Here is a 12150-nt window from a genome sequence, read left to right as displayed (position 1 = left end):
TGTAGTTCTGTTTTACATTCTTGCGGGGATGGGGGGATGCAAAAATAAATTCTCAACCACACAAAATTGAGTTTCTGTCCCCACTTCTACAGATGAAAAATTTCAGGCTAAAAAAGGGTAAAAAAACATGTGTCACAAGACAAGTCTGAGTAGAGTCAGAAGTTAGATATGGGTCTAGTTGCCCCAGCACACACAACCCTGTACTAAGTGAGCAGGAATTTCTCTCCAGCATACCTGACCAAGCTTCATAAGTTAAGAGGCCCTGGCTCTTGCCTGCTCACATGCCTCTGTGGCACCAAGTTTAGCCTCATCAGCCATGTGAGTCTGTTTGCTGGGTAAAGAGGAGAAGACCTACACATCTCCCTGCTGTAGACACCTGTCATCACAGGCCGGAATTGGCAGGCTGTAAACAGCCCTGTGGCCAAACACATGTCTTCACCATCTCCTCTTAGCTCTGCCCATAGAATCAGAGCCAAAACTGTCTTCAGTAATTAGTTTGCCTCTGCAGAGGCCTTTGTAGGGTCCCAGCAGCCCAAAGGAGGCTTTAGCACATTGAGCAGGCTGCAGCCAAGGTCTCTCTCTACCTTGCCCTGGTCTACAGACAACAAGGATGCTACAGAGTGGGAGCAGAGGCTGAACTCAGGAACCAGAAGAACTGAAGTCAAGGTTCAGAATCACATGGCCCCATTGTCTTACCAAGAAAGTTACTCATCAAGGAATTTTGTAGTGTTCAGACCCTGGAGTTCAAGTTGATACAAATTGGGCCCCTGGTGGTTGCTTTGGCTTTGTCAGGACTCAGAATACTAAATTCAAGGACAACTGCTTATAGATAATAATTTTTAAAAAGTATCTCCCCCCCCAATAAAAGCTCACCAAGTATGGACTTGAAGGACAAGTGAGAATCACACCTTAACCATTTTATCTCCAGATCTCTGATGGTACATTCTCTCCTCTCTCCTCTGAACCCTTGTTACAACCTTGGTCTGGTATGAGGCCTGGAGAATTAGAGGATAGGCTTTTCACACTGTCCTTTGTCAACTCTGCAGGACAGAATCATTAGATACATTGAGGAACACTTGTCAAGCATCTGAGTATTCAAGATACTTATCTAGGAAAGGAAATGACCAGAGAAGGCAGATATATTGAGAACACATTGATCACTGTGAACTGCCCAGCTCACTGGCTGTTGAATTCTCACCCAGGCCATATGGCTGGCTAACCTTCTCCTTTTAACCTAAAGAGATGGAGGCTGGTTTTTCTGGACTGGATGCTGAACTCAGTCTCACAGATTCTGGAAACTAGCCCCTCATAGATTGTCTGGAAGAGGTGTGAGGAAGGGTGAGGAGAGCTCTAGGATGAGGGTTTGGGGTGGAAATTATTAGCAAAATTGGGAGACAGTGGCATGGCAGTTATTTCTTTCTGGATCCTACCTTCATTAAGCATTGATTGACTATACAATACTTTGTCTCCAGCCCAGTGAGACTGCAGAGCCCCCTCACCAAGAGAGAAAAATCACTATTAGAAAGAGCATGTTTCCAGCCTAGTGAACACAGCCAGCTCCTCTCAGCTTACTGTGTTACTTGGGTTCCCAGGGATTTCTTCAGATGCCAGCAGCTGGTTCCCCTCTCGCCCCCAGCTCCAGCCATCCTGTCTGCCATTCCTTTTGTGACAACTGAGGAAAGAAAGACACTTCCTAACTCTCATCTGAACAGCAGTAGCAATGCTGCATTGGCCTTCTGGCCCATTCATATTCCCCTAACAGATCTCCTTGCTTCTGTCTCTCTGTGTCTTTGTGTCTGTCTGTCGCTGTATCTGTCTGTCTCTGTTCCACTCTCTCTCCACTACTCCTCTCTCCCTTTTTCTGAAAAGACATGACTTTTGTGCCTGAATCAGCTTCAATCATCTTCTATACCTTGTTCTCCTAATCTGTAAAGCAGAGCAAGGACTGTGCCTTGCAGAGCAACTGTTGTGAGAAACAACAAAATACAAAGGACACAGTATCCTTGCAACAGCAGTGGGTGAAGTTACTCCTCAGCCCCCTGGCAATTGCCTTGCATTGTTCTTCATAATGCCCATGGACTGCATCTAATCAGCCTGTTTTCTGACTTTCTCCAAACAATGTCTGTTTTTTTTTTTTTCTTCCCTCCTCTCTGTCCTCAGCTCATACTGCCAGGCCCCATGCCAGGGACATGCATGTTTCCCAGCCTCACTCCCATCTTCTGTCTCAGTCCCAGCATAGTCTCATCCACATTTATCTCCATGAGAGTGGCTTGCTAAGGCCAGACACTTGTCCCCATAGCAAGCATGCAAACCCAGAGTAAAACAGGCCATAGCAGGAAAAACAGTGGAACTTTAGTGCCAGGAATGGTGGGCCATGCCTATAATCCTAGCACTCAGGAGTCTGAGTCAGGAAGAGCAAAAGTTTAAGGCATTCTGGGTTATACAGTAGGACCCAGTATAAACTAGAGCTTCAAATTATATGTATTTTTATTTATTATTATTACTTTTTTTGTCAGTCGTGAGGCTTGAACTCTGGGTGTTGTCTTTGAGCTCTGCAGCTCAAGGCTAGTGTTCTACCTCTTGAGCCACAGCATCACTTCTGTTTTTCTGGTGGTTAATTGGAGATAAGAATCTCATGGCCTTTTGTGCCCTCGCTGGCTTTGAACCACAGTCCTTAGATCTCAACCTCCTGAGTAGCTAGGATTATAGATGTGAATGACTGGCACTCGGCTCTAATATTTTTAATATTAAACAAAATCATTAGACTTTACTAGGATATGTCCTCGCCTGGTCTGCCTGCATATATATCTGTCAGATAATCACATGTCTGGGTTGGCATGTGATAATGTCCTCAGGTTAAGGAGCTTTCCAAGAGACTATGATACTGCCTTATCATTATCTTATTATAGCAGAGTATAGATTACAGTGCTTTATTTATAGGACTTTTATAATGTGTGGTGTTACTTATTCAAGTCTTGCAAAGCTATGTAACTAGAAAATTCCTGTAGAAAAACAGTGGGTTCAAAATACTACTAATAGGGCCGGGAGTTTGGCCTAGTGGTTAAAGTGCTTGCCTAGCATGCGCGAAGACCTGGGTTCAATTCCTTGGTACCACATACATACAAAAATGCTGGAAGTAGTGCTGAGGCTCAAGTGGTAGAGCTCTAGCCTTGAGAAAGTCCAAGGACAGTGCTTAGGCCCTGAACTCAAGCCCAGGACTGGCAAAAAAAAAAACTACTACTAATGGCATAAGTATAAGCAATCATAGAAGTCAATTGATACTTCTCATGATAACATGCCGGATCAGTAAAAAATTACCTATCATATATTACCCAAAATGATAAAAAAAAACCTATAATATAGAGAGAATTGTATCTGCTAAAGAATATAATGTGCCTGGTGAGAGCAGCTATTGATGAATAATTGTGAGCTAGGGATGGGTGGTTTACACCTATAATCCTAGCCACTCAAGAGTCTGAGATTTGAGGATCATGGTTCAAAGCCAGCCAAGGCAGGAAAGTCTGTGAGACTCTTAGCTCCAATTAGCCACCAAAAAGCTGGAAGGGGAGCTATGGCTCAAGTGTTAGAGGGTTAGCCTTGAGCAAAAACAGCTCAGGGACAGTGCCTAGGCCCCAAGTTCAAGTCCCAGGACTGGCACAAATTTTAAAAAGCTACGAAGATTACAGAAACATTTACAGTTTGCATTAACACGATGGCATGTGTTCATTTACTCAGTTGATTTTGGTGCTTATGTTTCTGTTGTTAGTTTATTGAAATCTGCCTTCTTAGTGACTTTCAAGTGCCGAATACATTGTTATTAATTATAGTCACCATGTTGTATAACAAGTTTCTCGGACTTATTCCTCCTGTCTACCTGAAGTTTTTATCAACAACTGCTCAAACTACTTCTACCCCACCTCAACCTCTCTGTACCCTGTGTTCCATTGTCTGCCTCTGTGGACTTACCTTTTGCAGATTCCACAAACAAGTGTCTGGCTTATTTCTCCTACTATCACTATTCATAAAATCAAGGTGGAGGAAGTGGTGCTGTGGCTCAAGGGGTAGGGTAGTAGCCTTGAGTTGAAGAGCTCAGGGACAGCACCCAGGCCCAGAGTTCAAGTCCCACAACCGACAAAAAGAAAAATCAAGGTGGACCAGAAGGAGCCTGGCAAGAGTCAGGTAGCATAGCCATCCAGGGTGATGACTTGGGTGGGGGCGGGACCCAGGGCTGCTGAGTGGACTAGATCTCCAGATTGTACCCACTTTCCAGCATGGGCAACAGAGGAACCCAAGGGCTCTACAATAATGCTTGTCCATGTCTTTATTCTCCAGCCTCCCCAGTGATTGAAAATGGTCAGCTGGAGTGCCCCCAAGGGTACAAAAGACTGAACTTCACTCACTGCCAAGGTAAGCACAATCCAGACCAGATTTGAACTATGGGAGGGAAATAATGAAGCCTACTGATACAGAAGCAACACCATTCATTCCTAGCTAAGAAAAGCACCTATTGCTCCCTGGGTGGCCTCTGCTAGGCATCTATAAGCCCCACCTCAGAGAACAGTTAGGTCTGCTGGTTCCAGAGGCTGGAGGACATTGGAAACTTGCAAGAGAGTACAAGAGAGAAAGAGCCAAGGCAATTGAGCCTCCTCCTCCCAATCTCCACCTCACATATACACACTCAGAATTTCCTCAGATGTCCTGGGGGCTGTGTGTAATCTAAAGGTACCTTTCCCGCTCCACACATCCATTCACTTCCGATGCTGGTCTTCCTGAAGCGCTTTCTATTAGGTCAGCCTGAACTGGTAGAAACCTCTGGGATTGTTTCAACAGCTTGCTCAGCCCTCTAGCCCACCTCCCACCAGCCTCAACCCACAGACAGGAAGGCAAAAAGGGACAGGAGGGAGGTAAACAAGTATAGAGAGATGGAGGGACACTGAATCTTGGTCCTGCTCTGGCCTTGCTGGCCTGGCTGAGAATTCTGTAGGTCAGCTTAGCTGAGCCCACCACTGAGGAGAGCTTAATTGTGGTGTCACTACTGGGGTCTCAGAAGGGGTAACGAGTAGAGCCTGGTTGGCCAGTGGATCAGAAGCCTTTGCTGAAGGACAGTGTCTTCCCCTGAGCTGTTCCATGCCCTGCTGAGTGTGGGCCTACGATGTAGCCAAGGGATTTCTGCCACTGAGGGTCTTCTAGAGCTACAACATTAGCAAGATGCTGCCTCCTGCCCCCTCTCTCTTGTCAGTTGTAAGGCTTGAACTCAGGGCCTGTCACTGTTTCTGGGCTTTTCTGCTCAAGGCTACTGTTCTACCACTTTGAGCCATAGCTTCATTTCCGTTTTTTATGGTTTTGTTTTTGTTTTCCTCTGGTAGTTAATTGGAAATAAGAGCCTTATAGCCTTTCCTGCCTGGACTGGCTTCAAATGGAGTTTCTCGGATCTCAACTTCCTGAGTAGTTAGGATTACAAGCATGAGCCACCAATGCCCAGCTTTGACCTTCTCTTTTGAGAGTTTCAGGAACTAGACTGATACTTGTCTGTAAGTTTTACCTTGAATGAAGCTGGGTGAGAGACCAGGCATTGCCCCAGATGACACCAGAGTGCCCTCCCCCTCAGAAGTTTATTTTGTAGTGAGGAGACTGATGGAAGTTGGCTATTGTCTACCTGTGGGAATACCAGACTTCCAGAAGTAATTTCTAGTCTGTGGATAAGAAAAGGTATTTAACCGGACAAAAGGTCAATACAAGGAAGCCTACCCTGCAGTCATACACCTTAGGAGAGTGTACTGAAGAAGAGTGAGTATAGAGAAAACGCTATTACTGCCTTGTTGGCATATAGGGCTGTTCATGTCTGCCTTGTCCCAGCCTTCTTCTCCTGGCAGGTTTTTCCATCTAGAGCATTAAGGCTATTGTCAAGATCTGAATGAGCTTCCCACCCTCCCTCCACAGAGCCTTTGGGATAGAGGATACTAAGCCATACCCCTGAGGGACCACTGCTAAAATCTCCCCACTCCTGTGTGGTGGCTGTGGGCCATGGTCTCCATGTCTGGGAAGGGCCTGCCTGCCTCTATAACTGTGCATACTATCCCTCCTATCTATTTCCTGTCCCTCTTGCGATTCTCACAGAGTTGAGGAGTAGAGAGTTACATTCACAGTTCTAGGAATAGAATAGGCACCCCTAAAATATTAGTTCTTCCCACTAAGATTGTTATTAGTGCCGGTTACTGAACCAAATAGTTTGCAATTTTTCTAACAACACTGTCTGGAAATCACTGTCATTAGCCTCACAGATGAAGAAACTGAGTTACAGAGTGAGTGACCACATTTAATAGATAGCAGCTCTCTCTTTTTCTTGTTTGATTTGGAGAAAGTATTCAAAAGTCTCTGCACAGATCCTACCCACCACTGGACCTTGGGGCAGGCACTTGGTCACCTCCTCCGCTCCTACAGATATCAATGAATGCTTGATCCTGGGCCTGTGCAAGGACTCGGAGTGCGTAAACACAAGGGGCAGCTACCTGTGCACGTGTAGACCTGGACTCATGCTGGACCCATCTCGAAGCCGCTGTGTCTGTGAGTGGTGGTGGGGAGCAGGGGTGGGGCACCCTCCAGGCACACAGGCCAGCATGACAGTTTCCCCAGGCCTCAGCTCCCCATGACTCAGGCTTGTGTGTGCTACTCATTCTGGATTTGGGCTAAGGTACAATACTGATCAGCACATCCGCAAGGGACAGTCCTCACTTTGTACTCTTGACTTCTTTTCTAGGTCATCATGGCAGTTTAAGATTCTGGTTTCCTGTTTCTTCCTCTCTGGTCATCTCTGTCTCCTTTGCTGCCCCATTGATCTTAGGGAGCATGTATTACTTCTGCTATATTGTGTGGCTGTGTCTTAGCTCCTGAGCATAGCAGCCTGGTCATGTGACTGACAAGTGTCCTTTCTTAAAGATTAGTGGTGTCACTGCCCCATCCCAGGGCTTTCCATAAGCTTAGGATCCTTTAGGAATGTGTTTCCACATCCACAAACACATACTTGTCACAACTTGTGAGACTCAGAACTGTGATTGTATGTGCCTGACTATGTACCCCAGCAACTGTTTCCCAGTGACCTCTGTGGCTTTCAGCTGAAAGAGGCCCAGGATGCCAGTTCCCCTAGACAGCAGAGCTGACAACACAGTCCAGATGGGGCTTTCCTGTCCAGGAAAGCCTGACCAGAACTGAATAAATCCAGTCCTAACTGGCTTCAGGGACCAGGTCTCCTCCGGCTCAGAAGAGCTCCCTATGGCTGGCCGTGTCCTGAGTATACAAACTGCCTGGCACTAGCTCTTGGAAGATCATCAGGAGGAACAAGACTTTGGTGCCACCCAGAGGGAGCACTGATGTAAGCTGAATCTGGTCTGTCCTAGGAGAATGGACAGAGAGATCTTTATTAAGAGCTACTGATAGTGAATGATCCAGAGGGAGAGAATTTCTCAGTATGTTCTCAAAAAAACCATATGATCTAACTGATACATAGGACTAGCTAGGCACTAGTAGTTCTGTAGTCCTAGCTACTCAAGAGTCTGAAATCTGAAGATCCTGGTTAGAAGCCAACCTGGGCAGAAAAAAAAATCTGAGAGATTCTTATCTCCACTTAACCAACGAAAAGCTGTAAGTAGGTGTGTGGCTCATGAGGTAGAGTACAAATCTTGAGGGGGAAAAAAGGTAAGCAATGTAACTGTAACTCCTCTATACAATTTAAAATAAAATTTAAAAAGAAAAGAAAAAGCTAAGCAAGAACACACAGCTCTATGTATGATCAAGCGTTAGTACTGACACAAAAAGAAGGAAGAGGAGGAAGCATAAAAGGGAGAATAAGGAGAGGAGGAGGAATAAAGAGAAGAAGAAAGGAGAGAGGAAGAACTGGAGGAGAGACCTTATTGTGTTAGTGAGATTAGTCTATCAAGGCTCTGAGGGGCATATAACCCTTCTCCTCAGGGTCAGATAAGATTCCTTTATCAGGCAGGCATATTTAACCTTTAGCCCCTTTATTAGGCCCAGGAAGAGACTTTTAACACAGGGCAGCAGAAATGGCTCTGGTTGGTTTTCAGTGTTATTCCATTCAGCCCTTCCCATAGATTGGCTTCTCTATAGGTGATAACCTGCAGCTATGTTTCTGAGCATTACTGTCTCCCTGCCCCCTGACCATGACTAGGAGAGCCATCTATGGAAGCTTTGTCTACCTTTCTGAAAGTCTAACTTGGATTATCTCAACAGAGGTTATACCTACTCTCATATTTCCTAGTTGTACAGATCCATTATTCTTATTTGCTTAAGGCAAATAAGTGTTTGCAAGCCAAACCCTTCTGACAGTAAGCCCTCCTCACAGTGTATTTCATGAGAATGAAATACAGTGAGGGATGAAAGAGCCCTGTTACAGCTCACATGCTAGGCCAGGAGTTTGGCCTAGTGGTACAGTGCTTGCCTAGCATGCACGAAGATCCGGTTCAATTCCTCGGTACCACATATATAGAAAGCCAGAAGTAGTGCTAAAGCTCAAGTGATAGAGCTCTAGCCTCAAGAAAGTCCAAGGACAGTGCCCAGGCCCTGAGCTCAAGCCCAGGACTGGTTAAAAACAAAAAAATCCCACATGTTATACCCAGCTAACTCACCAGACATTCCTTGAACTCCAGATCTTCAGGTACATCTCTGCCTCTAGCAACCACTTAACCACTTTCCCTGGGATACTAGAGGTATGAACTCTCTTCTCTTCAGGCACTCTCAACATCCTTGGGAATCTCTTGCTGTGTCAGTTTATACCAGATTTGGGGGCATAGATGCCAGGCAGGAAGAAATACAAGTATTTACCATGGAATGTCAATATCATCCTTACTTTATACCTAAAGAAATCAAGGCCTAGAGAGTCAGGTAAATCTAGGTAGTTTGAACTTGATATATTAAATCCTTGTTCTGACCAAGATTCTCGAGCATCATTAATTCCTCATCTTTGATTGTTGTCTTCCTAATCCCATTCCTTATCCACTGATAGTTTAGTTTCTCTCTAAGGACTTTAGTCTCTTCCAACCTGTTCTCCCATAGAAATATTCCAAGAAGCTGCTTTTTAATTTTTATCATCAGAGTGGTATTGTTATGAGGTAAGCCTGGTATAGCTCGAACTCATGGGGACCCATAGGATTTCAATTCATGGATTCAATGGATTTTTCTTTCAATGCTGAGACCCTGAGTCTTGAGCACCCTAGACAAGCCCTCTACTTAGGAGCCACACCCCTAATCCTACATTCAGTGTTTGGCTGGTTCATTGATTTAGTCATCCATCCATTGACTACTGAGTGTCCACAAGCTCTAGACATGGTGGATGGGGACAAAGATGACCAGAGACAGAGTCTCTATCCTCATGGCTCCCCATTAGGCCTCTTCCTAGTGAGGCTATCTATGGCTCCCAAACCATACTGTTCCCCACTAAGGCACACCCTTAGTCATCAGTGAGCACTTTACAGCACCTAGAGGCAAATGTCTCCAATCCCACATTTTTCTCTCAGGGTCTCCACCGAAGGAGTAGAGTGCTGAGGATCTCCTCATTTAGGCAGGCAATGTAAGGAGATATGAAAATACCCCATTCAGTCATTCCTCCTACTGTTCTTTTTCTTTAATGAGTCATATTATTACTGGAGGCTAGCCAAGAACTTGTAATCTTCTTTCCTTAGCTTCCTGAGTTCTGAAACTACAGGCATGTGCCACCTATCTGGCTTTTCTCCTGAAGTTCCTGTACATATTTTCTAGGACCCAAACTTAGAGACTGAAAGGTGGGCCAGGCTAGTCTGAGTGTAAGCAATGGCTACACCTCCATCCACAGATCCCTGACTGCACTTTTCCTTTCTGGTGGCCTACTGCCCATTTCCACATCTCTTATCTTTTGTAGCTGACAAAGCTGTCTCCATGCATCAGGGACTATGCTACCGGTCATTGGGGCCTGGCACCTGTACTCTGCCTTTAGCCCAGAGAATCACTAAGCAGATATGTTGCTGCAGCCGTGTGGGCAAAGCCTGGGGCAACCAGTGTGAGAAATGCCCCCCACCTGGCACAGGTAAGCCCCGCCTCCTATCTTAGCTCTGGCCATTGAGGTACTTGCTCATAACTAGTGCCATTTCCCCAGCCTTAAGTAGATTGCCCTCAAGCCAGAAGACCAAGTCTTCCCACTCTAGTCTTTATCTCAACTTGATGCTCCCTCCCTCTTTGCCATAATTGTCTTGACCCTAGAAGGACAAAATGGGGTGGGGAGGACTTGGTTTCCTGCAGAAGTGACATTGCTCAGCTTGTCTTCCGGCTGTTGACTTTACAGAGGCCTTCAGAGAGATCTGCCCCGCTGGACATGGCTATACCTACTCAAGCTCAGATATCCGCCTATCCATGAGGAAAGCTGAGGAGGACGACCTGGACAGACCCTCTAGGGAACAAACAGAGAAGAACAGTGAGCCTCTTCTCAGGCCATCTGAGAGGCAGCCACTCCAGGAAGCCATCAACACCTGGCTTGAGGCTGACAAGGGTATCTAAGCTGGCTTTCCCCTTTCCCCAAAGGTTGTAGCATTCAGATACTCACATTAATATCCTGGGTCCCTTGGGTTCCCTCTCTGCAGCATAGTAGAGAAAGCTTGGAGCAGCAACACCCAGCCCTGGAAATCCCCTCTCATGACTTGACAGGAAAAGATCTTTCTCTTTTCCTCTCTTATATGGGATTAGGAGGTGTCTCCATCCCAAGGGTTGTTTGAGGTGTTGGGAGAGGTCATCTGTTGCTCTATCCAGTGGATCAGACCTCTCCATCACTAGCCAGACCTGCAACTTCTAGGGTTGATGCTCCCTTCAAGGCCTATAAAGCTGACAAATGGATCCTGGGAATCTGAGCTTTTGGTTCTCTTCCCTGGCATTAAGATCAAGGCAATAACTCCAGTCCAGCTACCTTAGACCCAGGAGGTATGTGCCAAAAAGCACTTGTGCTTGAGCTCCCTGGCAGGTGCTCTGGAAAACTGTGAGGTCATATACAGGTCCTCAAGTTCAGGAAGCCAGAAACAACTTAGGGCTAGACAAAATAGGTGATCACTCCTGAAATCTGGGTCAGAATAGTGAGGACAGAATCCCACTTGTCATGAATGTTGGACATTGGCCAAGCCAAGGGAAATTTCTTTCTTAACACTGTTCCTAGACCCATGACTCAGGGGAGGGGCTGTGACAGAAGTGGCTGAGGGGTATGAAAGAAGGAAGTGGCTGTGCAAGGAGATGTGTTACAGGACCAGTGTAATAGTTTGTCCCAAAGTGGGGCACACTTGTCACTGAAGACCTTGAAGGAAAGCAGTGAGTTGAGTTACTTTCAGTCCCTCTAGACCTGGTCTTCTGGGGGGTTAGTCCCAATAACACGATGACAGGCAAAGACAGAAAGAACAGAGCTGTCTGAGCTGGGCGCTGGTAGCTTACACCAGGATCAAAGCCAGCCCAGCATGAAAGTCTGTGAGACTCTTATCTGCAATTAAAGTGTAAGAAAACCAGAAGTGGCACTATGGCTCAAGTGGTAGAACACTAACCTGGAGCTGAAGAGCTCAAGGACAATGCCCAGGCCCAGAGTTCGAGTCCCATGACCAACCAAAAAAAAAAAAAAAGGAATAGAGGTGTATATTGAGGATGAGACTGTGAAGCAGTCAGGCCATGAGTGGAGGGCAAGCTACCACCTCTCTGCCTCAAGCTCATGTTTTCTGCTTTCCCTTCCTAGGTGACTCTCAGCCTGGCCAGGTGAGTAAGCTTTACCATCAGGAAACTGGGCAAGGGTAACTAGGGCCCTTGGATGAATTATATGTTGAGGTTTACTTGGAGAGAGGATAAAAAAGAGATGGTTTGATCCAAAGACCTCTTTTGGCCCAATTAACTGGGAACAATAGCCCTGATTAAGGTACAGCTATTGGGATAGCATCCTCTCATGAAGACAATCATGTCCTTCAGGAAAGAAAAGAGACTGGCCTATTAGTCCAAACTGTCTCTCCAATTTGAATGGTATGCATTTTGGATCCAGCATGTTATGAGCTGTTTAAAATGTCTCCTCTCAGTAGCTCATGGGAAAGTCTTAGCACAGCTATAAATAGCCTCAAATGATTTCACTGAGAAAGGGGCATCTGTCTC

The 12150-nt window shown here is 45.9% G+C and overlaps 1 protein-coding gene across 2 annotated transcripts in view; it reads left to right on the top strand.

Moving 5' to 3' along the window:
- The window catches only part of Ltbp2 (latent transforming growth factor beta binding protein 2), a 92878-nt gene that overhangs the window by 53153 nt on the left and 27575 nt on the right, over positions 1-12150 (top strand). For both annotated transcript variants that reach the window (XM_090344478.1, XM_090344477.1), the window contains exons 9-13: positions 4333-4407; positions 6442-6564; positions 9908-10072; positions 10328-10531; positions 11747-11766. In XM_090344478.1, the coding sequence (XP_090200604.1) occupies positions 4333-4407; positions 6442-6564; positions 9908-10072; positions 10328-10531; positions 11747-11766 (587 nt within the window). The remainder of the gene's footprint in view (positions 1-4332; positions 4408-6441; positions 6565-9907; positions 10073-10327; positions 10532-11746; positions 11767-12150) is intronic.

Source organism: Megascapheus bottae, chromosome 14 (assembly GCF_031878675.1).
Source record: "Megascapheus bottae isolate mThoBot1 chromosome 14, mThoBot2.hap1, whole genome shotgun sequence".
Taxonomy (NCBI): Eukaryota; Metazoa; Chordata; class Mammalia; order Rodentia; family Geomyidae; genus Megascapheus; species Megascapheus bottae.
Note: the sequence above shows the minus strand (reverse complement) of the source record. Positions and strands in the feature narration are given on the sequence as shown.